The following is a 25,748-nucleotide window of genomic DNA, read 5'->3' as shown; positions in this document are numbered from 1 at the left end:
TAAAAAAAACATAAGAAACAAAATTGGTGGATGCGCCGGGCTAGTACAACTTTACATATCTAAGCTAACGATGGTACCTGTAGTATGCAGAAAATTTTTTGCAAAACAAAAACTTTTTTTAAAAGTAATGCGTAAAAGTCGATCTTCTGCATGTGCTATTGTGTATTTTTTACCCACTTTTAGTCTACTACAGGAGCAGCCGTTCTACCTACAATGTAGCCATCAAGTTGTACTGACCTCTGGATTGTTGCACATGCAATCTTTAACCAACTTCTTATTGACAGAATAATTCTTTTTCAATTCGGAAATAAAATTAACTAGACGCCCTCTGGTGATGACTTTTGAACTATGTCGAAAACAGTAAAGAAATTTTTGTAATGCCACATTTAACTGACATTTAATGAATTGTTCAACAATTTTGCGTGTATAGTGTTAATTACTTACAATAGAAAGAATCACTTTAAAAGTACGTGGTGGTAAATACTAGCGTTCACTTTGGTTCTGTGGTTTTTCGTGGTATAAAGTGTTTATTGTTGGAATTTGAAAGTGGATAAAAAGTGAAAAATATTTAAATTTTGATTACAAAGTGTTATCAAACAGTTGTCTAATTAAAGATTATAAGTAATGGATCACAGCGAACACAAACTTTGGCTCAAGAAACCAATAAATTAGTGAAGTGTTATGAATTTTAGGTTAGAATTTTCCACTGAAAAAATCATGAAATGCTGCGGTAAATCTACAAAACTACAATAAAGATTAACAACTGCTGATACATTTAAACGTAAATTATGCCAAAAGGTAGGCTTTTCAATGTTTTTGTAATAATCTTCCAATAAAGTCATTCGTTATTCGTGTTTTCCTCGTCATCTCTCATTTGTCAACATAAGTTTCTTGCATCAAAGATGCAATAATCATTCCGCATAGGCAATGTAATAATTGTGAAGCCTCAAAATTCGTACAACGCTCAAAATATCCGAATAAACATTTTCCCGCCATTTATGGTTACTGTTTTCGACCTAGCTCAGTGGCGCCCCCAACGGTAATTTTACTTCCGAATAACAGTCACTATTTTGATGACTTTTGTGTCAAATAAACAACGACGTTCTTTATACATACATGCAATAAAATAAAACTGTTTTTTGCAACAGTTTTATGCTTTTTTGCGAAAAATTTAAATAATAAAATTGTCACCTGTATGACCTAATTTTAAGTTTTAGTGGGTTTTTACAAAGAAACGATAAGAACTAAAAAAAATAAAATAATCTTCTTTAAATATAAGTAAGCTTATGCAAATCTTTTATGCCAAGATAAAAATACTGAACTATTCCCTAATTTTGCAGCGAAGTGTATTTTAATTATTGAAATGCGTACAGAATACGAAAATAAAAAATACATTTTTGTGAAATAAGATAAATTTGGAAGTAAAATTGGTGGATGCGCCGGGTAACTCGTATTTAAATTAAAGTTTACTTACAATATTGTCGTAGCAAATTATGTGTTGTAGCAAGACTTATAATGTTTTTAAATACGTGTTATAAATGACTATATAATTACAGGTCCATAAATTACATGGTAATTTTAAACACAGTGTTGCATACAGTACGATGTCTTAATTAATTACAAAATTGTCGCCGGTTTGTTACGAGTGAATTAGATTTTTGCAACTTTGTAAAATATTGTAGGTACAGTTAGCCCTACATCGTGTTTTATATTTAGATATAAAACATGTATAAAATATATAACTTTATACAGGCTGACTCAGGGGTGCGTAATCGGTCTATAACTTTTTTGCTATTGAAAATATAGCGAAGCCGTTTTTATTATCCGATAGATCAACTTAAAGTCCACAAACTAAAAATATTTATATTTTATACAGGTTGTTGTTATACAGAGTGATCAACCAAAGTTATATTTTTTTTAATGGAACACCCCATATATTTTTGCATAATTAGATTATACGTAAAAAAATAATGTATAAACTATTACAGGCCTATCTTTTTTTGTTTCGGAATTATTCAATTTTTGTGCTAAAAACAACCCAAAAACGAAAGAAATACTTGGAAGGATGATTGATCAGGACACTGAATTAAATTTTCTACTCATGTTAGAAGAAAACCCGAATTTAAGCACGCGGGAAATTTCTAGGCAATCCGACATTTCACAAAGCAGCATCAACAGGGTTATATTAAAACATAAATTTCATCCATATCATTTAAAATTACATCAAGAACTACATGGGGAAGATTTTCGAAAAAGGATAAATTTTTCTGAAATTATGCTTAATTTGATTGGCGAAAATAGAAATTTTATAAACAAAATTCTGTTTACCCATGAAGCGACATTTAAAAGTAATGGAAGTATGAACAGACACAATATGCACTACTACTAAATGTTTGGGGGGGGAATTATTGGCACACATGTAATAGGTCCATTTTTCTTTGATGGTGATCTCACTGGTGCCCAGTACCTACAATTTCTGCAGGAAAATGTCCCTGTGCTCTTGGAAAATGTAGATCTGAATACAAGAAGGTAGTTATGACTGCAACAAGACGGTGCTCTGGTGCATTATCAATATTATCATAGAATTGTTCATCAGTATTTGAATGAAGCTTTTCCAAATAGACCTCGCTCGCCCGATTTAACACCAATGGACTTTTTTATGGGGAAATGTAAAGGACAAAGTTTATAGCGTTAAACCAACGACGGCTGAAGATATGAGGAATAGAATTTCTGAATCATTTCAGTCCATCCGCCAAGACACGCTAGCAAGAGTCAAATTGTCTTTTGAAAGGCGATTGTCATTTTGTATCAAAGAAAACGGTGGTTTATTTGAACTTTAAATTTTTTAATATTAATATTTTTATTACTTATTATTTTATTATTATTTAGTATTTTTTTAAAATAATGTTCATTTTTGTTATTGTTAATTTTTCTTCTATAGGAATTATGATGAACATTAATATTGTTATAAACATTGTGTTATTTTAATTCTCAATTGTACCAAGAAAAGTAATTCTTGTAAAACAAAAATTTAACTGTTTTTTTTGTAATAAAATATATTTTTTTTAAATCTCGAGAAATCTTTTAAATTTGCTTTACAAACCGCACATCATTAGAAAGCTTATCCAAATTTCTATTAATAGGTGTAAGCAAATACAGGGTGTTCCATTTGAAAAAAATGAGTTATTCAACTTTTTGCGTTTTAACACACCTTGTACATTATAACAAAAAGTCGACTATTTGCTAAAACTACAAGATATTCTAAGTTTTTCTGTCGAAAATTTGTCGGAAAATACTCATTGGTGGCTTCACAGTGATTTTTTAGCACAAAAAGTTGAATAATTCCGAAACAAAAAAGAAAGGCCTGTAATAGTTTATACAAAGTACCATTATTTTTTTACGTAGAATTTAATTATGCAAAAATATATAGGGTGTTCCTATAAAAAAAACATAACTTTCGTTGATCACCCTGTATAACATCCTGTGTAAAATTTAAGTATTTTTAGTTTATGGACTTTAAGTTGATCTATCGGATAATAAAAACGGCATCGCAATATTTTCAACAGCAAAAAAGTAGTTGTAGACCGATTACGCACCCCTGGGTCAGCCTGTATATTTATAACTTTTGCTATCCCTTTCGTTATCACAAACATAAAAAGTTATTTCTTACGTTGTTGAACATTAAAAGATTTTTAATTTACACTATATTATTTATAGATTGTTTAAGTCTTAATAAATAAAACCTGCCCAAATAAATTTTTTAGAGCTATTTTCACACACAAAATTGTTTTGTCTCGTCCGTCATGTCTTGTGTAAAGAAAAAGTAAATTATTCAGAAGTCGTTGTACATTGCCTTATTCTTCGGTTTCAAAAGTTTCAACAATACTACTTCAACAATAATTGTTGGAATTAGTGCCCTTTCGATTAACGGAATTTTATAACGATTGTATTTCCTTTTCCTGCTCGTATTTCAAATTTTAAAAATGGGGCTCCAATTCCAGGTTGCTAACAATCTGACTGGTACTAAGTTCCTATAAAGAAAACTTCATTTCCATTGACACTGTTCCTCAAAACTGACAATAAAATCCAAAAATTTGTGTGTTCCCTCCGTTAAAATGAAATGGCTGTTTGGTTTATTATTGTTGTAATGTCTCAATCAATGTTTTCAACTTTGTAGTCGAACAAGTCGCGATTACTACTGGTCAAGATAGCAAACCGCTGCTCTAACCGCCCATGACGTACCATATTTTTTCCGTTTCTTAATAATAAACATTACGAAAGATACGCAGTTTGGTCAGACTTGCAAACAGTTTGCCAATCTAATAAACAAGCAACGTTATTAAAGTAATCATTCAATTTGATTACTCTTTGCGCTTAATAAGAAACTCCACGAAAGATAAGGCAAAAAGCGACCGAAGAACAAAGACTTTCATTAATCAGAATTACTTCCACTTGATGCGTTCCAAATTGTCGAATGTACTCCAAGTCTTTGTTACTTTTACCACACATTTGAATTTTCAACGCATCTGAGGTGGATGCGCAATAAAAATAATAGTCTATTCCGGCAAGTCCCATGTGATATGGCCATATTGGAAACAATATACTGCCGCTTCGGAACTTTTCGCATATGTGTTGCAGCTTCGCATCCATTTTACATTTAATGCCTTTCCAATTCATATCGAATTCTGCAGTTACAATCCGGTGAAATTTCATAGCTGATCGATCACATCCACCTAATTTATTCAAAAATCTCCCAGAACCACCAAACTTACCTTTTTTCTTTTCATTACAACAAACACAGGAAAAATGACGAGAGGGTGTAAAAATGTACACAATTTATTCAAGGAATATAACATTCTCTTAATTTACACATTTATAGAAAATATTTTACATAACACATTTGGCCATCCGACAAGAAATTTAATTAATCTGGAAAGTGGATGTTACTGTAGAAAAGGGCGCTTCTAGCACTTACGTAGTACGAAGAGTACATTAAGAATGAGTAGAACGGACTCTAAAACTGCTGATGATGAGTGAAAAGTGTTGCCACTTGCTGTAACAACACATGCATTTAATTCGTTGCAAACTACGTAAAATTAAATCCACAATACACTCTGCGACGAATATTTTATAGCTCTATAATGCTGTTGACAAAACACATTAAAAAACGATTAAAAATGCATAGCAGGTCGGAGGGAAATGCAAGCATCAGCTCAACTCTAAATAGAATTTAAAACACAATGTCAATTCAACCGAAATAATTTTTGTGTACCAGCTGCTTTAATCCATAACATGGTTGTAAATTGTGTTCAAGCGGTCGCCTCAAGATTGTACGATGAAGCACATTTCTGATTTTATGATTTTATTTTATGTGTAGTGAGGTTGACCAGCAAAAAACTCTCTTTGAAGCTTTATTTTGTCGCAGTCCTTTTGTCTAAAGCTCATCGATTTGTTCTTTGAAAAAAAGCGACTTGTCTGTCAGAACCTCCATAAATGCGATGCATTAGAAGATGATGAATTATGGATATGGTGTAAGTTCCTGCTAATAAAAGCCGAGTAACCCAGATGCAAACAATGCTGTGCATTAATTATTGATGGAATTAAAAGCATACTGCATAAAGCTCAATGACAGTGAATTTAAAATGACAGCTGTTTGATTAAATAGTGAATGATTAATTGAATTTGAAATTGCCCAAGACAAACTACGTTCCTATTTGTAGGTAATGGATACTTAATTGAGGAAGTTGGAAAAATAATTTGATGGATTGGATTTTAAAACTTGGATTAGTAAAAGACGAATACAAGTACACGAGGTAGTGTAACTAATAAAAAATCACACTAAATTGTTAAAAAAAGTCAGTTAATAGTCGAAATTATTAATCACCCATTAACAAACGAGCTAGTTATAACATTTTTTTGTTGACAAAGTTTGAAATTTTGATAAAGTGTAATGTGTAAGACACAATTTTTGCATTTTTTAAGTGCTGGTGTTTTATGTAAATTGTTTTCAAAAACGGGTCGCCAGGAGCCGCAAAAATTTTACCTCAATGGTCCGTTTAGAATACAATTAATTATGTTACATTTCCCGATTTAAAAAAGATAGATGAAGAATTGACAGAGTTTTTAAGCCATAGAATCCTCATAAAAGAAGAATTAAAGTGTTAAATATCAATTGTTTTAATAGTGAGTGGAAAACAGAAACAATGGATTTGATTGGAAAACAAAGATAGCACAAAAAACATAAAAACAGTTCACAGAGACAACATGAAGAGATATTCTTAAAAGAAAAAATAAAAAGAACTGAATTCAAAGAAAAAGAGACCAAGAAACTAATAAAGAAAAAAGAAATGGACAAAAAATTATCAAAAAGAAGAAGAAATAAAAGATCTGCATAAGTTAGTTTAAACTGTCTTCATTGACAATGGCTTGTAATTTTTATGATTTTTCAGAGCACAAAATTGATCGTAAGTTCTCTTTGCAAGTATAATCACAAGTTTAAATATTAGTTAGGTTTTCATGTGGATATGCTTTGACAATGGCATCAGTTACAGAACTTTACACTAAAGACACTACAAGTGCTTTTTCAGAATTCTGTAAAAATAAAATGAAATGTAAAAAAATGCAAAAATTCAAGGACAAAAGTTACAAATAGCAAATTAAGATGACATAAATAACTTTGAAATTTAAAGATAATGTTTAATACTTTAATGCTCATTTAATTTATCAAAAATGTAAAAACTTTTTTCGAAAGTTGTTTTGTAATTTAAAAAATATTCCTTTAACAAAAACTAAAAGTCGGACATCAGTGTTTGCTACTAAAAACTTTATTTTTTCTCAAATTGTGTCAAGTTTATCAGAATTGTTCTAAAATAAGCTATACAGCGTGTTAAAGGTAGATAGTAGATGTAAATCAAAAATGCAAATTTCCCAAAAAAATCGTTCTGAAATTGAAGTCCCAAATTTTGAGAACCGCTGAAATGGTGGTTGTTAGCCACAATTTTAAAAAATTCTCAAAACGCTTATGCGCCGCCATCTCCATAATGAAAAAGTTTATTGCCAATAAATTACCATTAGCCAGACAGTGACTCTCAACAGGTGGGTTAATAAAAAATTTTGAAGAAAGGATGCATTTTCTGTAAAAATTATATAAGGGTTTTTAATTCGCCTCATCATGATAAATTCACATACGAAATATTGGCCTTAACACCCTGTATACAGCGTGTTAAGGAATGGCTTAGAAAAAATTTAAAGATAGATACAGAATGGCAAGACAAATCGATTAATCAAAATTTATGTAAATCAATAATGCATAGGTTTCCCAAAAAGTCGATTCTGAAATTAAAGTCCCAAATTTTGAGAACCGCTGAACTAAAATTATAAAAATTAGCGTAAAATTTAATATTATTGACAAAACAGCAGAGGTAAATTAACTTCTTGGTCCACTACGTTCTTCTATTTCAATTTGTGGTTTATTATTAAATTTTACGAAAAAAAAAAAGTTTTTGCCAGACCGGGACTCGGGCCTCCCACACAAATGAACATGTTAGCCAAAATTTTGAAAAATTCTCAAAACGCTTATGCGCCACCATCGACTTTTTGTTTAAAGAAATAATTAACTGCTAATAAACTATCAGAAACCACATATATAGGTGGTAAATGAAAATTTCTGAAGAAAGTACGCATTTTTTGGAAAAATAATATAAGGGTTTTTAACTCGTCTGATCATGACGAAATATTGCTAAACCATTCCCTAACACCCTTTATAATAAGGTAAATATTAATTGAAAATTGAAATTACTAATTAATCAAAATTTTATTTTTTTCAGAGTCATTCAAAACAAATGATAATTAAGTGATGCGTTTGAGCTAAAAATTCTGAACATTCAGTTCTCTTGTTTTAAAATGACATAAAAAATAATAATTAATTAATTATTTTATTTACAGTTAATTGTTGAACAATTCTAAAAAATCAAACCAGACTTATGTATAAAAAGAGCTGTAGATCCGCATTTGTTTTAAAAAAATTATCTTTGACTTCACTCTTATAAAGTTGACGCCACATGCAAGACAAATATCACATAGGGAAAACACTTTTTAAAAATAAAAATTGACCTCTTCAGCATTTTTGGCCAAAATCAAGGTTGTCTAATGGGTTTTAAGACTTTTTTAAACAAAAAATTTCAAATTTAGATATAGCTACTATACAGCGTGCTCAAAAATTGGCGCACCAACTCAATGGTGTGTGGTAGAGAACTGGTTACATATAAAGGTAAAAATAGTAAAAAAATTCTTTGTATTAAAGTTATTGATAAATAACGGATTTTAGATAAATGATATGTGGCAACGTTGTCTAACAGTCATGATCGCAATAGAATTTGAGCAACAATAAAAATAAATTATTTTTTAAACGGTTTCCTAGAAAATTATTCCCAGTGTTGGCACATCTTCACATTGTGATTTTTTTGGATGAATTTTAAGTTTTTTAAATTAAAAAAACTGCTAAAATCTGATAGTAAATTTAAAAATAATTATTCATCGTTTTGTTACGGAACGATTATCTGGTATGAAACATAAAAACATAAAAAAATAATGAAAACTAACAAAGTTAACACAATAAGTTTGTAGCTTCAGATTTTTTAAAATATGACTTTAGGAATTTTTTCAACATTTTTCCCGTAATCTGCACTTGCTTCTCAATAACATACCAATGAGTTGGTGCGCCAGTTTTTGAGCACCCTGTATATTCTTCCGCATACAGTGTAGACCTACATATAAAATGCTTTGAGAAATCGATTGGCGTCAAGACTTTGTCAAAATTTTGAATAATTTAAAGATTCATACATTTTTTATTTTTTTGCAATTTCTTCAAAACCTATAAATCAGACAATAATAATATTCTTTTATAAAAATGTAAGCGCTTTCTAAGGATAAAAACATAATGGGAGAAAGAAAAAGGAAAAATAAGAATACCGACGTCAACAAAACAAAAAAAAAGGAAAACGACGTACAAAGGAAAAGAGAAAAAAGAAAGAGTTTAGAAAAAAATGAAAAACGACATGTAATTATTCCACATGCTGTCAAAAATCTCAAACTGCCAATTAAATCTTGAAAGATTATTCATGCAACTGAAAATTAATTTTTTAAATGTTTTAATTATTGGGTAAACAGGTAAAGAATGATAAATTATTTTGACAAACAGGTATTCGAAAGTAACTCGAATAATTATTTTTGCGTACTAGTGGTAACTTAAATTATTGGATCAACACTTGGATGTGTGTTTTTTCGAATTGAGAATAGGGACTATGTTTAGAGTTAAAAATAACCCTGTATAATATCTACAGGGTTATTCGTATTTATGAGACAATAAATGAACCTCAGAAAGGACCTATAAAATGATGCCAATTGAGATTATAACTCGTGTCCTATCGAAACTGATAAGAATTTTACAGCCCTGGGAAGTAGGGGTATGGAAAGACGTTTTTGTACCATAACTTTGGAACCATTTGACCAAATATTATAAAACTTGGTAGACTTACTAAAGAGAATATGCTTTTAAATCTAGTAATTACGAAAACCGGATACATCCACCAAGTTTGCGGTTGCAGCATTTCCGGGTTACATTTTTTGTGATTTTCTAATTTTTTGCTCTTTTAACTCTACTTTTTTATTGCTTAAATCCAAAGAGTAATCAATAGTGAAGAAAAAAGGTATAACCTTCTACACCGCTAAAATGCACCAAAATCAAAAAAGTATAAATTTTGAGCTTTGGATTTATTGGATTTAGTGTTCACTTCTGCCTTTGAAAGCATTATTATCAAATATATGTCTCAAGACAAAATACATTACTGTTGGTAAAAACAAAAATACACTTCTTTCTTAAAAAAATATAAAAAAGTGTTAATCCCCCAAACGTCGGGTAAAGTCTTAATTTTCAGATAAGGAGTAAAAGTTCGACTTTTTACACCGATTCCAAATACTTGATATCGATTTAACTTTTAAATTATTTTAATTTTAGAAAATAGTAACAATAAAACAATCACCCTACTAATTATTATGGTCTAATAAATTTAATAAGTAAAACTGTCGAAATAAATATACTATTTGGTTGTTGTTTTATGTAACCAGATTAATTATTAAAGCTCATTTCAATAACAATCATATCATGAAGCTAATTATCACTAACAACAAATAATAATTCAAGCCAATTAAAACCGTACGTATAATACGAGAATTGTAATCATTAAAATATATTTCAATCATGCACAACAAAACAAGCTAAAAACCACTTTTCACTTGTTTTGTTGTTTGAAGTTATTGATTTCGTTTTGTTTTTAATTACATCAGTGATACTGGACGCGTTTTTGACTCGTTTCTTCCGTTTTATTGTTCGCCCCTTGTCAGCACGTATTTTTGGATCAGTTAGACCTGTCGGAGGCAAATATTTATTTCGTTCGTGCTTGAAAGACGGTCTCTGGAAAGGGGTATAAATTTATAAATGTTTGCTGTAACTTTCAACTGGGCAAATCCCTCTGCAGAAAATTAAATACGTAACAGAGTCTCAGCTCTCAAGACAGTTATCTGGAAGAGAGTGTAAAACACTGTCTGCTCTGCGGAAATCTTCGCCTTTTCCCTTGACGATCGTAACGTCAATGCAAACGCAAAAAGTTCGTTTCCGTCATTTTGCCGATTGTTTTGGAGTAATCCACGAGTTTGCACTTAATTCCTGTCTAAGCATGTTAAAATCGAGGCTTTGTGTCGGTTTTAATTAAAAACTGTTTAAACAGAGACGGAAGTTGTAAAGTTTCGTTGCTTCTGGTGAATATGTTGGCGGTCTAAGAACAATAATGTCGCTTAGCTTATTAGTTAGCTAAGCTGGAATGAGTTTAAAGTTTTAGTGCAGGGTTTAGCACATCCGGCAAATAGTTATCACAGAACTATGTTCATTATAGAGATGGTATTATTCCCTTATCTACTAAATAATACCGAATTGTACCCTAGAATGTACTACAAGGATGCACGAACGTCTATTTTACATACTGTTGTTTCAGCTACAGCATTATGTATATGAAGCTACTGACTTAATTAAATTGTACCTGCTTCGAAATTTCACTTTTAGATAGTCCTTCTTTTAATTAGTTTGTTTTATCTGTGTGACTCCGGACGGTCGCTACTTTGCAATTTTAATATCTTTGACGCTTGTTATCATCTTCAACTTTGATTTTAAGCCGAAATTTATTCGGATTTCAGCACAATCAAATTTACGCGCTCAGTTTATTTAGCTAATGGTTCGTTCGCCCATACACTCCATTTACGGTTTTAATTTAATGAAATTTCGGATTTGCTAACAGTTTTAGCAAATCGTAAAAATGTACAAAACGGGTTTAGATTTTCAAAAAGTAATTAGACACCCACTTCATTTCCCTTTAGAAAAGCGGATTTTATTTAAAACAAACTAATTAAACGACTCAAAGCATGTGCTTCCGAATGCCTAGCACGATCTTGAAGCACTTTAAAATTTAATTAGAGTTTTCGTAAAACAGCTTGAGGTTTTGTTTATTGTTTGGTGAAAGCGGTTATATGGAACGCGCGCTCCTCTTCATTGTATTCTGGCGTCCAGTAAATCGGCCATCAAATTTATGACCACAGAAATCGCAACTGGAACTCCTGGAATGATTTCCTTGCCGCAATAAATTTTAACATTGTGTGTATTGTTCACGTCGAGTTCAAACAACTTTATGGGAAGTTATGCGATTGATGAGAAATTAATGCCGAAAAAGGTATGTTTTACGAGAAAAATACCAGAATGTCGCTTTATAATCTAATTTCGAAACGCTTCAAGCGCTGTGCTGTACTTGAAACATTGGAAGCTAGTTGCATCTGTAGTTTCGTTATTTCTTGATAATAACCTGGAGACAAGTAGGTCTAATTGGATGTTGTCATGTCGAGTATTAAAGTTCGAATTTAAACTTTCTTTGCTACCGCTGCTTTGAATATACTTGACGCAGTTACACTATAAATTAGTTTATTGAAAAAAACTCAATATTATCCTTATCCCCAAATCTACAAAACCAATTATTTTTAAATATTCAAATCACGCTAATTACAATATAGAAAAATCATACCTACTGACTCTGAAACAAATTTTCATGGCAACCAGTCGTTTATATTTTTCCATACTTTATGACACTTGTGCACTTGTGAGAAAAAAAGGTCTGCGGTCTTAAAAAATCAGACCTGCACAAAGCTTGGGTAAATGTAAATGAAATAGTGCCAGCAAAATCTAAACACTCATACGAAAAAGAGTAAGCAAATTTCCAATTTCAATTCACTTATGAATGCTTGACTGCTTATGCAGGTTGTTAAAAGTTAAAGGTCTTACTTCAAACTAAATAAAAATTTCATCACTTAATGACCTGGACGGAAGGAAAACAAATATTTCGTAACATGAGATTTGAAAAGTCATCTCCGAAACTAAGAGGTTTAGATAAAAATGAGTAACACATTCTCGAGTAAGTTTTTTGAGAAAATAATTTTGGTCAAAACCACATCTCGCCTTTATTTTTTTAACTTTAAGGCTGTGTTCGGGCTTGTTAGGGGGTAAACATATTAAAAGTCGCAGCTCCTAGGAGGTGAGCGTGCCACAGGGGCCACCGAGAAGATGTCATTACCTGTTTTTTCGGTTATATTCCGAAAACAGAACGTATTTACAGTAAAACCACTACAGCTTTTAATCGTTTATTAAAGGTTTAGGCCTAATAATTTTTCCATTGTAATGTAATTATTTGACACATTTGACATTTTCAATCAGAACTCCGATGGATACCATACAATTTACCATATAACTTTTTTCTCCGATTGTAAGGCACTAACTACCTTAAGTGTTAAAAACTCTTTTACCAGCACTTGATTAAAAACGTTCAAATTTTAATCATTTAGTAAAAATGCCTACTCCTTCTTGGCATCCAAGGGTAAACGTTTGATAATAGTCCACGCAAGAAGGGCACTGGGAGTTATTCTAAATGCTTTTTTATTTTTTAAATCTGATTACAAAAGCGGAGACTATCACAATGATGTGAATGGGACCAATTACAAAAAATGGTCAAAAGAAAAATTAATTCCTAATTTGCCTCCAAATTCTGTTATTGTTTGTGACAAATTATCGTATCATAATGAACATATAAACGAGGCTCCAACAACTAATTCAAGAAAAAAAGAAATAACAGCTTTTAAACAAAAAGATAAATTTTACTTGAGATATGCAAAAACCTCTTTTAGATGAACTAATAAAAACTAATAAAAAAGAGCACATCTAGTACAAGTTTGATTTTTTGCTAACTGAATATGGGCACCCGGTTTTAAGATTACCACCATACTATCTGGACCTCAATTCCATCGAAAAGGTTTGGGAAATTGTGGCACATAGTAATGTAGCAAAAAAAAATATGACCGAAGAAGAATTTGCTGCTGTAAAACAACAGACTTGGGAAAAGTTTGCAATCGGGTGATCGCAAATAAAGAACAGTATTTGATTAGAGAAAATCATTTAGATATAATCGTCCATGAACTTGTAATAACTGATGAAAGCGATTTTGGTTTAGTGATTTTGAAGACGAAGATTCATAGAAATATTATTTTTAAAAATTGTTTTTATGCGTTAATAAATTAATAATTTGTTTATTATTCTTTATCTCATGTATCTTATTACAATTTTTTTAGAGACTTATAGTGGGTCTGAAAAACATTTTATTGCGACGACATTGTTTAACAGTAAACGGATGTTTAATGTCAAAATTGACAACGTCAGTTCGCCACTAGATTTGAAACAAGCTCTACAAAACCAAAAATCTTGAGAAAACCTTAAATAATTATGAAGACTAGAAAATAAAAAAAATGCAAATTTAAAAAAATGAGATTAGAGAATATACTCCCCGGCAAAATTATCGCATCAGTAAAATTGTAAAATTTTGAGGCCAAGAGTTGGAAAATAGTACTGAAAGTGATGATATAAGGTAGTAGCATTCTCAAGAAACTTCGACTGCTATCCGTTTTTTAAAAACAATTGGTGTAGATTCATGACTAGCTAATGAAATGTCAAATTATCAAAATCACGCGTAAACGAAATAAATAATTTCTGATTTTAACAAATTATTAGTTTTGTCCTGAATATTATGGTATAGTCTTAATACTTGCGATTGAGAAAAAAGTATTGTATGTGTTGCGAGCACAAATGTACAGGGTGCTACATTTTGGATGTCCGAATACGGAATCTCCGAAATTAAGAGGTTTAGAGAAAAACGAGTAACACATTATCGGGCCCGTTTTTTGAGAAAATAATTTTGGTCAAAACCGCATCTCACTATTGTCTTTTGTTTTCGACTTTAAACAGAAGTTGACATTTTAGCGAAATCGTAAAAAAACCATATCTTCCTTATTCTAAAGATACACATTTGAAACAAAGAAATTATATAGGCACTTTTTCCAAAAAATCTAATAATGCTATCAGCGATTTTTATTAACCATTCATTTAACTGTAATAACATAAAGTTGTATTTTTTTTAATAGGAATCATAGTTGACTATGACATTTTCGAAAAGCTTATTTTTTTTCTGATTTGATGTCTATTTGTGTAATACAGTAATTTTAAATATTTAAGAAAATTTCCTCTTTCGAGGAAAAATCACTTTACTGATGAGTAAAATAAAGACGTATTAATGAGGCAAGTACCAGTTCTAACAGTGCTGCAGTAGGAATGAATATTTCTTTAACTACTTCCCGCTAATTCTAATTCTACTTAATAATTGTAGCTTAAATCAAATATTAGCCCTTATGTGCTAAGATTTGGAGTTTGCAACCGAAACACATGAAAACCATTTTAGCTCCGAAAATATACTGGGACATTTTTTTAACTCTGAACATATCTCTATGTTCAGTTTGAAAAAACACAGATCAACACATTGTGAATATTGCTATAGTGGCGGTCAGCTCGATTTGCGTGTGCGTCATCAATTTCATTTTTTCATTACCAACACAAAGCTATAAAAAATTATCAAAAACAATGCAAATTTAAACAGCTAAGGGCTATCTAAGGGTGGTATCCTTGAACATTAATTTACATGTGCACTTCGACAACACCGTCAAGTGTCACGAATTTGTCAAACTGACATTGACAGTAAATAATAGACGTCATCGCATGGTTTTCGAAAGTGTTATCGGTGTTAATCGCAAGTATTTTCTGTTCGTTTATTGTGTTTTGTGATTTGCGTTTCGTTAGGTTTTTGATTCTGCGTTTATTAGTTCTTGTTTTGTGAATCTGTATTTTTTGTAACAACTCATAATTTAAACACTTCGTAACCTCAAAAAATATTTGATAGTTTGTCACCGCTATGCCCCTGCTATGTAAACGTAGTGACAGAAATGTCAGATGACGCACACGCAAACGGAGCTGAGCGCTACCATATGCATCTAATTATACCGTGCGCCATCAAAAATTCTCAAGCAGTGAAAAATTAGTTTTTGTGAAATTTATTGAGGTAACAGTACCAGGTAAAAAAATAATAACTTATTTTAACAAATGTTCGAAATGTCCACCTTCTCGGTCCAGACAATAACCGAGCCTGTTATGAAAACCCTGAACAGCATTTCGTATGAAAATGGGGTCAAGCTCATTGGAAGCATGTCTAATCCGATCTTTAAGTTCTTCCACATTATTTATTATCACATTATTATAAATTTAACATTTTAAGTACCCCCAAAAAACAAAGTCATTGGGGGACAAATCTGGGGACCGAGGGGGCCAAGATATTGGTCCAAACCTTCCAATCCACCGCTCCGGAAAAATTTCGTTTAAATAATGTCTGATTCCTGCAGTAGAATGCGAAAGAGCTCCATCCATTTGGAACCAGGCATTATCAATGTTTAAATTTTGGATTTGGGGTACCACTTGTGTGCGAAGAAGTTCTAAGAAGGAAACTGAATTTAAATATCTTTCTATGAAAAATTAGGCCTATTAGTGTGTTATTAATAACTCCTGCCCATACGTTAACCATACGGTTGTACTGTGGCCTTGTTAAATTTTGGAGGCGTGGATTAGTCCTTGACCAATATCTGTAAAGAACAGAATAATAAAGGAAAAGGATATGGTCGAATAAGTGAATTACCGATAATTTTGAGAATTAACTTCACCATCAAGTTCAAATGATGCTTCGCCTGTAAATACTATTTTTTCCAATATTTCTTCATTTTCATTTAATAAATTGAACATTCTTTTACAAAAATTGGTTCTTTTAATTTTATCTTCGTTACTCAATAGCTGATGTTTTGTAAATTTATACGGTTTGTATTTAAATTCTTTCAACACTTTTCTAACTGAAAAATACGAGATTCCAAAACTGTTGCTCATATTTCTTAATGAAGACATCGCGTTTTCTTCTGCATAACATAAAATGCTTAACTTGGTTTCTTCAGTTAACACATAATTTGATCTTGTTCTCTTGTGGTGTTCGTATTCGACACACCCGTGTTTATTAAAGTTGGAAATAATATTATGAATGGTTCCAATTGATGGAATTGGCCGATCGGGGAAAGATACAGAAAAGATGTCACGCACATTTCTTAGGCTGTTATTGGCATTGTATAAATTCATTATCTGTATCTTCTCTTTCGTTGAATACATTTTTCTCTTGATTTTATCGTAATAATAACACAAACTTCAAATAACCCGACACTTGACATCAAATAATTATTTATACGTTTCATTGAACTATTGGTAGTTTAAATTAGACCAATGCTTTGATATGTTTTTTTTTCAGATTGAACATAGGAACTATGTTCAGAGTAAAAAAAAAATCCCTGTATAGTTTTTTTTTCGAATACTTAAAAGTGATAAAATAAAACTAGAAATTAAGACACTAGTCCAAAATGGCATTTTTCTATTCTAATTGTTATAAATAAAGTGGCTAAAATTCTACGGATTTTCAGTCTTTCAATAACTACAATTCGAGTCTGAGAATTTCATTTTGGTGGAATGAAAAGAAATTCACGTCCTATAAAAGACGATATGTCTCGACTGTAGCAATATTGACGCAATATGAAGTTTGATGACTTCTTTAGGAGTTGTAAGGATGGAAACTACGATTATTGTTAGAGTTTCCGAGAAAATCACGATAAAAAGAGGAAGTATCCGGATAAAAATATAATATTGTTAACAGACGTCAAGAGCATGATTAAATTGTTTAAAATATTATGCTTCAGTTTTTTGTGACACTGGGACCAAATGGATGCAGCCGCTAGCACATAATTACGTATATTATACTCGTAGATCATTTTGCTTTCCAACACTTCTAAAACTTGCTCAAATATCCCATTAAAACTTTCTACTTAGTTTATCATTTTAAATTGGTCCCAAAAGATTGACACGTCACAATATCATTCCCCTCCGACCGAAAATGTTGCGGCAGTGCATTAAAACTTTACAGAATCTCATTGTCTTCAAATTTACACCCTTTCAAGTGTGTTGTGGATGTAACACATGCATTGTTCCACTTTCAGTGCAAACATTTAGTTTATAAAATATAGAAATTAGGCTCACCCACCGGGATAATAGATTGCTTCCTTTCTGACGGTGTAATTGGCTTGGGGGATTCGAAGCTCACACGAGAACTCCTCGGGGCCATTTAAAGACGGCACCTCTGCTGTGGCACGAATGTCGAAAAGTCCGGCCCTTTCCTGCACCGCCACCTTTGAGCTGTTCACTTCGCTGAAACGCAAAAATTGCGATTTCTATTTAGCAAAATTAACTATCGCTTTAATTTTCGGTGACACTAATTTATAACGCGCTCCTAAATGCAATTTTCAAAGAACTATTTTCTTGAGTTCAAGTTCAAGTGACCTAGGTCATTCAGGAAAGTTGGCACAACCATTCTAGGAATAATGCAACCTGACACCAAACTTTTTTTCGAGATATTCGTTAAAAAAAAATATTGTACCTAACTTGTTTGTAAAGCAATTTCCCACGTTTGCATTTCATGTAGCACTCGCTGCGCTCGTGCAGCAAACAAACTACTCATGTGAGAAATTGCACTTTCCAAAGTCGTTAGGTAGATAACTATTGAAGTGTTTTTCTTGTATGTTGTGGTAAAACTGGTAAAATTGCAAGTTAGATAAAAGTGATGAAGAACAAAAATAAACTTAAAAGAAAACAAGGTAACCCAATTTCTTGATAGAAGAACTTAAAAACTAACAAAGAAAAAGATCGGATTACGGTAACAATAGGCAGACCACGGGACAACGATTAAGCAGCAAAGAATTAAAACAGAAACAGACCTAATAGTAAAAAATTTAGATGGACACCCAACCACAAAAATAAAAAAAAGAAGAAACCAGTGAAAAAATACTAAAAAAAAATACACAAAACAACTCGACTTTAAATTACTTTCTGGAATGCAGCAGGTCTTTGAAGGAAAAATTGTAGAAAATACTTCCAAGAGAAAAAGGGAGAGAGCCAAAGGCGGCACTCTAACAGGGGTTAAAAAAAACGCTGAAAGAAGGAAAGAAATCGTAGTAAATGACGAAGAATGGAGTACTGTAACAGTATAAGCAAACAAATGAAGAAAACGAAGTAAATCCTCAACGAAAAAATAGCAGCTACACAGAAAGATTTTAATGCTAGAGTAGGAGCAGAAAAAAACAAGAACAGATGAAGAAAAGATGATAAAAACAAGAAAAGCAAAAGACAAAGTGGAAAACAAGAAAGACCGAACATTAATTAAAATGATCGAAGATAGGGGATGGGAAACTTAAAATGGCAACAAAGAGGGCGAATTAGAGGGAAATCCACAATAGATTATGGGATTGTAAATGATGAAGCATAGAAGAAAATTGTCAAGTCTAAGGTAGCAAGCAGAGTAGAAGCAGACTACATACCTTTAAAAGTTACAATAAAAGGACAAAGTACAAAGAAAAATGTAAGAGGCAAATTTAATAAAAGAAACAATTTATAGAATTAAGCAAAATGAAACGAAAAAGCAATCCAAAAGTATAGACAACAAACAAACAAAGAAGCCTTCAAGAATCACTATGCAGATATTGACAAAATGTACAAAGATCTAGTTAGAAAGACACAAGCAACTGTGGTTAAAGAGGAAATATCCTTCTAATAATTATTACGTCATGTCTCTGTATATAAAGACAAGGCGTAACAATTATTAGAATAAAGATTGTGAAAAACTGAAAAAAGAAGCTATAAATATACTAAAAGAATGGAAAAAAGGAGCAGGCAGGAAACCAGAATATCTGGAAGCAAGATAACGGTACAAGCAGAAATGTGAAAAAAGACAAAAATAGCAAGAAGAAGAACAAGTCAACAAAATAAAAACATTATAACAGAGTCAAAGGTGTGGAAAGAACTAGAAGAAAGTGAAAACAGTTGTAAGTGCGGAACCATTTGAGAAAATAAACGAACTTAAAACTTTGCTCAGTACGGTTTACAAAATTTACGCTATGGTACTAGATGAGAGACTTAGAGCGGAAAGAGGCATGACATAGACAGACAGACAGGGTTTAGGGAACGAAGAAGAGCTACGAACAACGTTTACATCCTAAAGCATCTTACTAAAAAAAAATTAACTAAAGATAGTGGACCCACGTATGCTTCTTTCATAGATTTTGATCATGTGAATAGAAAAAAAATTATCCAAATTTTAAGAAAGAAGGGGAGAAAAGAATAGTCAAAATTTATGAAGAAGCGATTAATTACGTAAAAATAGGTAGAGAAACGAGTAAAGGTTTTTGAACTTTTGGACAATCAAAAGCGAAAGACTAGGTTGTCCGTTAAACCCTGCATTATTCCGAGCATGCCTGAGGAACATGATGAGGTTCTAAGAAGGACACAAGTTGGTGGAATAGTTATAAGCAGAGAGAAAGTGTGATTCCTGGCCTTTGAAGTCGACTTGATAATTGTAGCAAAGAGCAAGGGCGAGATGCAGATAAAGCCAAAATAATGGTGTTTGGAACGAAAATTAAAAAGGAGAAAGAGGATGATAATGTTTCACAGCTTTATGAAAAGCATTGTAATGTATGGAGCAGAAATGTAGGGGTAGAAGAAACACGAAGAGATCGAACGGCTGCAAGATAAGTACAAGGTGTCTCAGCTAAGACTTTCGAGGTTAATATCTCAGTTATTTGTCAACGGATTGTTATGAAATTTAAAATGCACATATTTTAGGAGGTGGTCTTTCAATTAGGGGCAGAAAATGACTTCAAGTTACAAAATGAAATTTTAAAATACATTTCGTTTATTTAAAATTAAGCCAAATTACCGTTGGATCATTAAACCCCGAAAAATAAATGGCCACACAAAAAATTAACCAAATCGCCCGGCTGATCCAAGAAAAAAAATTAAATTTTGTTCTTAAAAACTTAATCCAAATTTTGATAGTAATTTGAACAGTCACATTTTGAAACAATTAATGAAGCATCTCTATGCGGCATTTTGTGTACCACTGAAAAAAACTGTCAGAAGTGTGCGCGCTGTCAGAAAAATAAAATTGTTTTAATTTGGTGAAATTACTTTAAAAACCAACAACAGTGGCTGAAATTTCTGTGTTGTTGAAAAAGGAATCAATATTCGCCTATGCAACTTGGACTTTTTGTGAAATGTTATTTATGAAATTTAAAGTTCAAAGAATCGTCAATAATTTGAAGACACAGGAAGCGTACATGAACTAAATCGAGTGAGGACAAAACACGTCACTGGAAACGAAGAAATAGTTGGAGCTGTAATTCAAGCTTTTGAAGAGAATCCAATCAGCAGTGTACGAAATATTTCCAAAGTCTTGAATGTTCAAGTGTCTAGAACTTTTCAGTTGTTCAGTCTTTTAGTCCTTTTTGAAAGAATTAAAGCATCCAGTACCAAAAGTAAGTCAAAAATATTGTTTTTTAACTTTGTATGAGTGAGAGATAATTGTGAAATGTTCAGACAAATATCTGAAATATTAGGCTCGAAAGTCTTAGCTGACACACCCTGTATATAAAACGGGTGATAGGGTAAATAAGCAAATACCGGGGTACTTAATAAGAAAAAAAAATTAAGAGTGGAATCAGGAAAGAGAATGGTGAAATTTAAAGAGAAATTGAAAATTCTGCGTAAAGGCAGAATTCTGCAACAGTGTTGGACAGAAATTAATAACATGGTTGATGAAAAGACCACTATGAGAAGAAAAATTGAAAGAATGAGAGAAAGGGGAGGAACAATGGAAGATGAACTAAAACTGAGAGATGCAGACATACGAGTAAATTGGGTAGGAAAGAAAGACTAACATACATAAGAGAATCGAGGTATAACGCAAAACATGCCCTGCTTATTAACGATGAACTACATACTTAAGAAAGATGAAAATTAAAGATAAGAAAATCATAGCCAGATTTAGATGCGTAAATAAGAAAAGGGAGAACCAATTTTGCAAAAAAATGGGAAAGTGTGCAGAGTATGTTAAGAATAAATGCAAAGTTTGCAAAAGCCACATTCCTTGATTTAAGTAAGGAATTTGATTGTGTTTCTCATACCAGATTATTCTTCCAAATAGTTGCAAATTATTATCTTCGTATTTAAGTGATCGACAACAAAGTGTCAACTTTAAAAATACTGTGTCTGCGAGTCTTCCTGTTGAGTGTGGTGTCCCTCAAGGATCTGTCTTGGGTCCTTTACTTTTCTTAATATACGTTAATGACTTTCCATATTGTTAAAGAACACCAAAGTGACATTATTTGCGGATGATACGTCACTACTCAACAGTGGTGAGACCTTGGACACAGCTACAGCAAACAGTGATCAAGCGAAATTGTTGGCTAGCAAATGGTTTTCTTCGAATCAACTGGGCTTGAATACAACAAAAACAGTTGATATGTTGTTTACATTAAGAAACTGCAGTAACATTGATGAAAATTTCAAAAGGTCTACTAATATTTTAGGTATCACTATAGATGACAAGTTACTATGGGACCATCAAGGTAACACGCTTGCAACGAAACTAAGCAAATTAACATTTTTATTTAAACAGTTAGTGAACAATATATCTCTATCAACTGTTAGAGTTCCATACTTTGCACTTGTTCAGTCAGTGCTTTCATATAGTATTCTAATTTGGGGCCATTCTTCTTGTCGGCATCGATTGTTCTCATTACAGAGACGAATAATTCGAATTATAAGTGGTTTAGAATATCGAGCAAACTGTAGATCTACTTTTCGTACTCAAAACATTTTGACCTTACCATCATTACATATATACCACTGTCTGCTTTATGTGAAACAAAATACCCAAACTTTTTGATACCATTCTGAAAACCATGCTTATAATACTCGTATTGGTGACAAGCTCATTCCAAAATTCAATAGCCTAAAACGGAACCAAACTGGACCAAGATATTATTGCACTAAATTTTATAATATGTTGCCAACTAGTTTTTGTAATTTACCTTTATATGTTTTTAAAAGAAAGCTAAAAAATTTTTTAATTGTGAATTGTGTCTATGACTGATGAATATTTCCGCTGTAATTTTAGTGACTTGTAAGTTTGTTTTTTTTTAGTTTGTACGTTTCTTATTTTATTGACTTGTATTATGACACATGTTTTTAGATACCAATAAAACTATTTCTATTTCTATAACATTGTTTGTCCGAATGTGTGAAGCTAAGTGTGTGCGAGTTTGATAGAAAAAAAAGTTATAACCGAAAATGGTAAAGAAAAAGTATGAATGAAAGAGGTGACTGGTGCAAAATGGAAATTGAAAAAAAAGAAGTGTAAATATACATAATGTATATTTATAAATAATTAAATAATTTCAAGTAGGACTGTAAACCCAAATAGGCAATAAAGACCTTTCTAATTTCTTAAAGTTTAGAAAATTGAAATCGGTAAATAAATTAATTGGTAATATTATTTTTTTATCTTCGTAACTTTTGCTGTCCCGTCCGTTATTGGATATGCATGTTGTTCTTATTTTTTACATTCCTAAACAAGCCAAAAAAATTAATTTACACTGTCTAATTTGGATATTGTTATTGTCTTAAATAATTAAAACCTGTCTGAATCAATTTTTTAGAGTTATTTTCACAGTCAAGATTTTTTTTATCCCATCTGTTGTGTCCCGTCCGTTAGGTGTTATGTCTTTCTGTGTAAACAAAAAGTAGCCTTGTACTTGGGTTTCATGGTCTCAGAAGTTTCAATATGTTCCACCTTTTACTTCAAAAATAATTGTTGGAATTAGTGCCTTCCAAATTATCAGAATTTTATTTATTTATAGTATTTTTTGCGTCCTGTCCGTTATCAATATAAATTTATTGATACTAAGTTCCTATAAAAAATCACTTTTACTGGTACTGTTCATAAAAACTGCAACTAAAATCTAAAAATTTGTGCCAAAGGATTGGCTGAATAAATAAAAGAATATTTCTTGTGCGAAATTCAAATGAGAAATGTCTTTGTCAGGTCCAGGCGTGCCAGGGGCGCAAATGAGCCGCGGTTTAGTCGACATTGTTCCGAAAGTGGAGCAAGTCGAATACGTTAAATGAGCCAAGTTACTGTTCTATTTATCGTGATATGAGCTCTTTTATCGAAGCGTAAAATCTCCCTCCTGTTCAGCGTGGTGCAATTATCGAAGCGGCCTTATTAAAACCGGCTTCATTTCGACGGTGGTTAATTTTAATTTGCCGGATTTAATTGAGTCATAAAGTGTGCATAAGTTATTACCTGTTGCCCACATGCAGGCTCATATTGGGTTTAGGGAAAACGCCCTCTGCTGAACACACCACCTGCAACGTGCCGTCGCCGACGTGTTCTTGTCGCAACTCTAGACGCTTTTCCGGCACTGAAATTAATAAAACATGTCAGGGGTTTTATCAGGGTAAATTTTATGACGAGACCTTTCATCTATTATTCGCAGAAGCTGCATAATCACCGCGCTTCTCCCGTCTCTACACACAAAACACTAATTACATAATTCGGGTCTGTCTCCAAAAAGAGCTACCATATCAACAAGCTCCATCAATAGTATATTAACAAAAGACTGATAGATGTAAGATGAAAACAGAAAACTTTTAGTATCGAAGGCCTTCATCTCAGCTCCAGTCTTTTGTGCACATCACGTTTAAAATTCACAGGTGACTTTTACAATAATTTGTTCTGCTATTCTGCTAAGTCTTGTTCTGCGTAATGTAAATAAAAATAGTCAAAACTCAAAAAAAAATTGCATTTGAAGTATCACAAAGGAGGTGATGCCATTTAAAATTTTGAAGGGGTTGTTTGTATTACAAAGGGGGTTGGTGCTACAACTTTTAAAAGGTTTCTTTGCAGCTGCCACATTTCTAGATTTAACTAAGGCGTTTGAATGTGTATCATACTCTGTTTTAATCAGGAAACTATATTTTTTTAATTTTAACCCCAAGCTTACAAGTTCATAACGTCCTTTCTTAGTGATCGATAGCAGGTTGTCTCTTTTAAGGATAATTTCTCTAACTGTTTGCCTGTAGAGTGCGAGGTACCCCAAGGGTCAGTCTTGGGGCCCTTTCTTTGGCTAATTTATGTGAATGCTTTTCCCATCACCTCGATGACGTAAAAGTAAATCTTCTTGCGGACGATACCTCGTTACTTAACAAAGGTGACAATATTGAACAAGTACTTCAGGACAAGTCTGATGCACAATCTAGAGCATGTGAGTGGTTAAGAGCAACAAATTATCTTCTAATGAAGCAAAAACTATATCCATGCTATTTACCTTGAAAACCTTTAATATTAAAAAAATTCCGAACTACAAGACCTACACCACCTTCTTAAGCTTAAATAAAGACAATGAACTAACGTGGAATTCTCATAGTGACTTTCTAGTATCCAAATTAGGTAAATAAACTTAATTATTTAGTCAACTTTTTAAACAATGTATCTACTGTTACACTAAAAACAGCATATTTTGCTGTCTTTCAATCGCAATTAACATATGGTATTACAATTTGGGGCCACTCCTCTATTCGTCACAGAATATTTTCATAACAACATAACATTATTCGGATAATGGCGGGGCTTCGATAGTGGGCTGATTGTAAAATGGCTTTTGCAAAATTTAACATGTTCGCTCTACCTTCTTTATACATTCTATATTCGCTATTCTATACAGCATGATTCTTTTAAGACCTACATTAGAAACTTTTTAACTTATAATAATGCTAGAGCTTTAAAATTTTGTGACGATCCAAGTCGACCATTCTGAGTTTAAATAAATTACTTTCAAAATAGCTGAATTTCCAAAACTACGACAAATTGGCGCCAACTTTGATATTTTAAATAGTAATCACTTAGTTTTATTGCATTTTTAAATTCGTCTCTTGAATATGAGTAAAATGTACCCTAGTTGTTAGTACTTATCTGTCATAGTTTTTGACAGATGTCAATTTTTTTAGACAAATTTTCATTTGCAAAGGTTCATTTAAAATATTACAGATCGTAAACCCGTTACAATAAGTGAATAATTCTTTTTGAATTTCACAACCAAAGGTTCAAAAGGTCTTCTTAAGTCTTTAGGATTGTCAACCGTCACATTGCAAAGTTACTATGATTTTTTTTAAATGATCATTAAAAAATGATTATAAAACAGTTTTTTGAAATAGAATGACCCTGATTTTTCAATGACAATCAAAAAAACATTAGTTCTTATGCAAACTTTTTCTAACATCTTCTATATCTATCTCTAACAGTTTTTGA

The 25,748-nt window shown here is 32.0% G+C and overlaps 1 protein-coding gene across 5 annotated transcripts in view; it reads right to left on the bottom strand.

Annotated features, from left to right (window-relative positions):
• Positions 1 to 4,820: 4,820 nt before the first annotated feature.
• The window catches only part of LOC656417 (uncharacterized), a 50,525-nt gene continuing 29,597 nt past the window's right edge, over positions 4,821 to 25,748 (bottom strand). Inside the window, exons 4-7 of one of the 5 annotated variants that reach the window (XM_008192947.3) lie at positions 23,745 to 23,862; positions 17,588 to 17,755; positions 4,976 to 5,053; positions 4,821 to 4,929 (exon numbers count right to left, since the gene is read on the bottom strand). In XM_008192947.3, the coding sequence (XP_008191169.1) occupies positions 4,993 to 5,053; positions 17,588 to 17,755; positions 23,745 to 23,862 (347 nt within the window). In that variant the 3' untranslated portion in view covers positions 4,821 to 4,929; positions 4,976 to 4,992. Of the gene's footprint in view, positions 5,054 to 14,959; positions 16,105 to 17,587; positions 17,756 to 23,744; positions 23,863 to 25,748 lie in introns of those variants that run through there. The other 4 variants (XM_962950.5, XM_064354738.1, XM_008192945.3 and 1 more) reach the window with 4 other exon arrangements.

This window comes from Tribolium castaneum, chromosome 2 (assembly GCF_031307605.1).
Source record: "Tribolium castaneum strain GA2 chromosome 2, icTriCast1.1, whole genome shotgun sequence".
Lineage (NCBI taxonomy): Eukaryota > Metazoa > Arthropoda > Insecta > Coleoptera > Tenebrionidae > Tribolium > Tribolium castaneum.
Note: the sequence above shows the minus strand (reverse complement) of the source record. Positions and strands in the feature narration are given on the sequence as shown.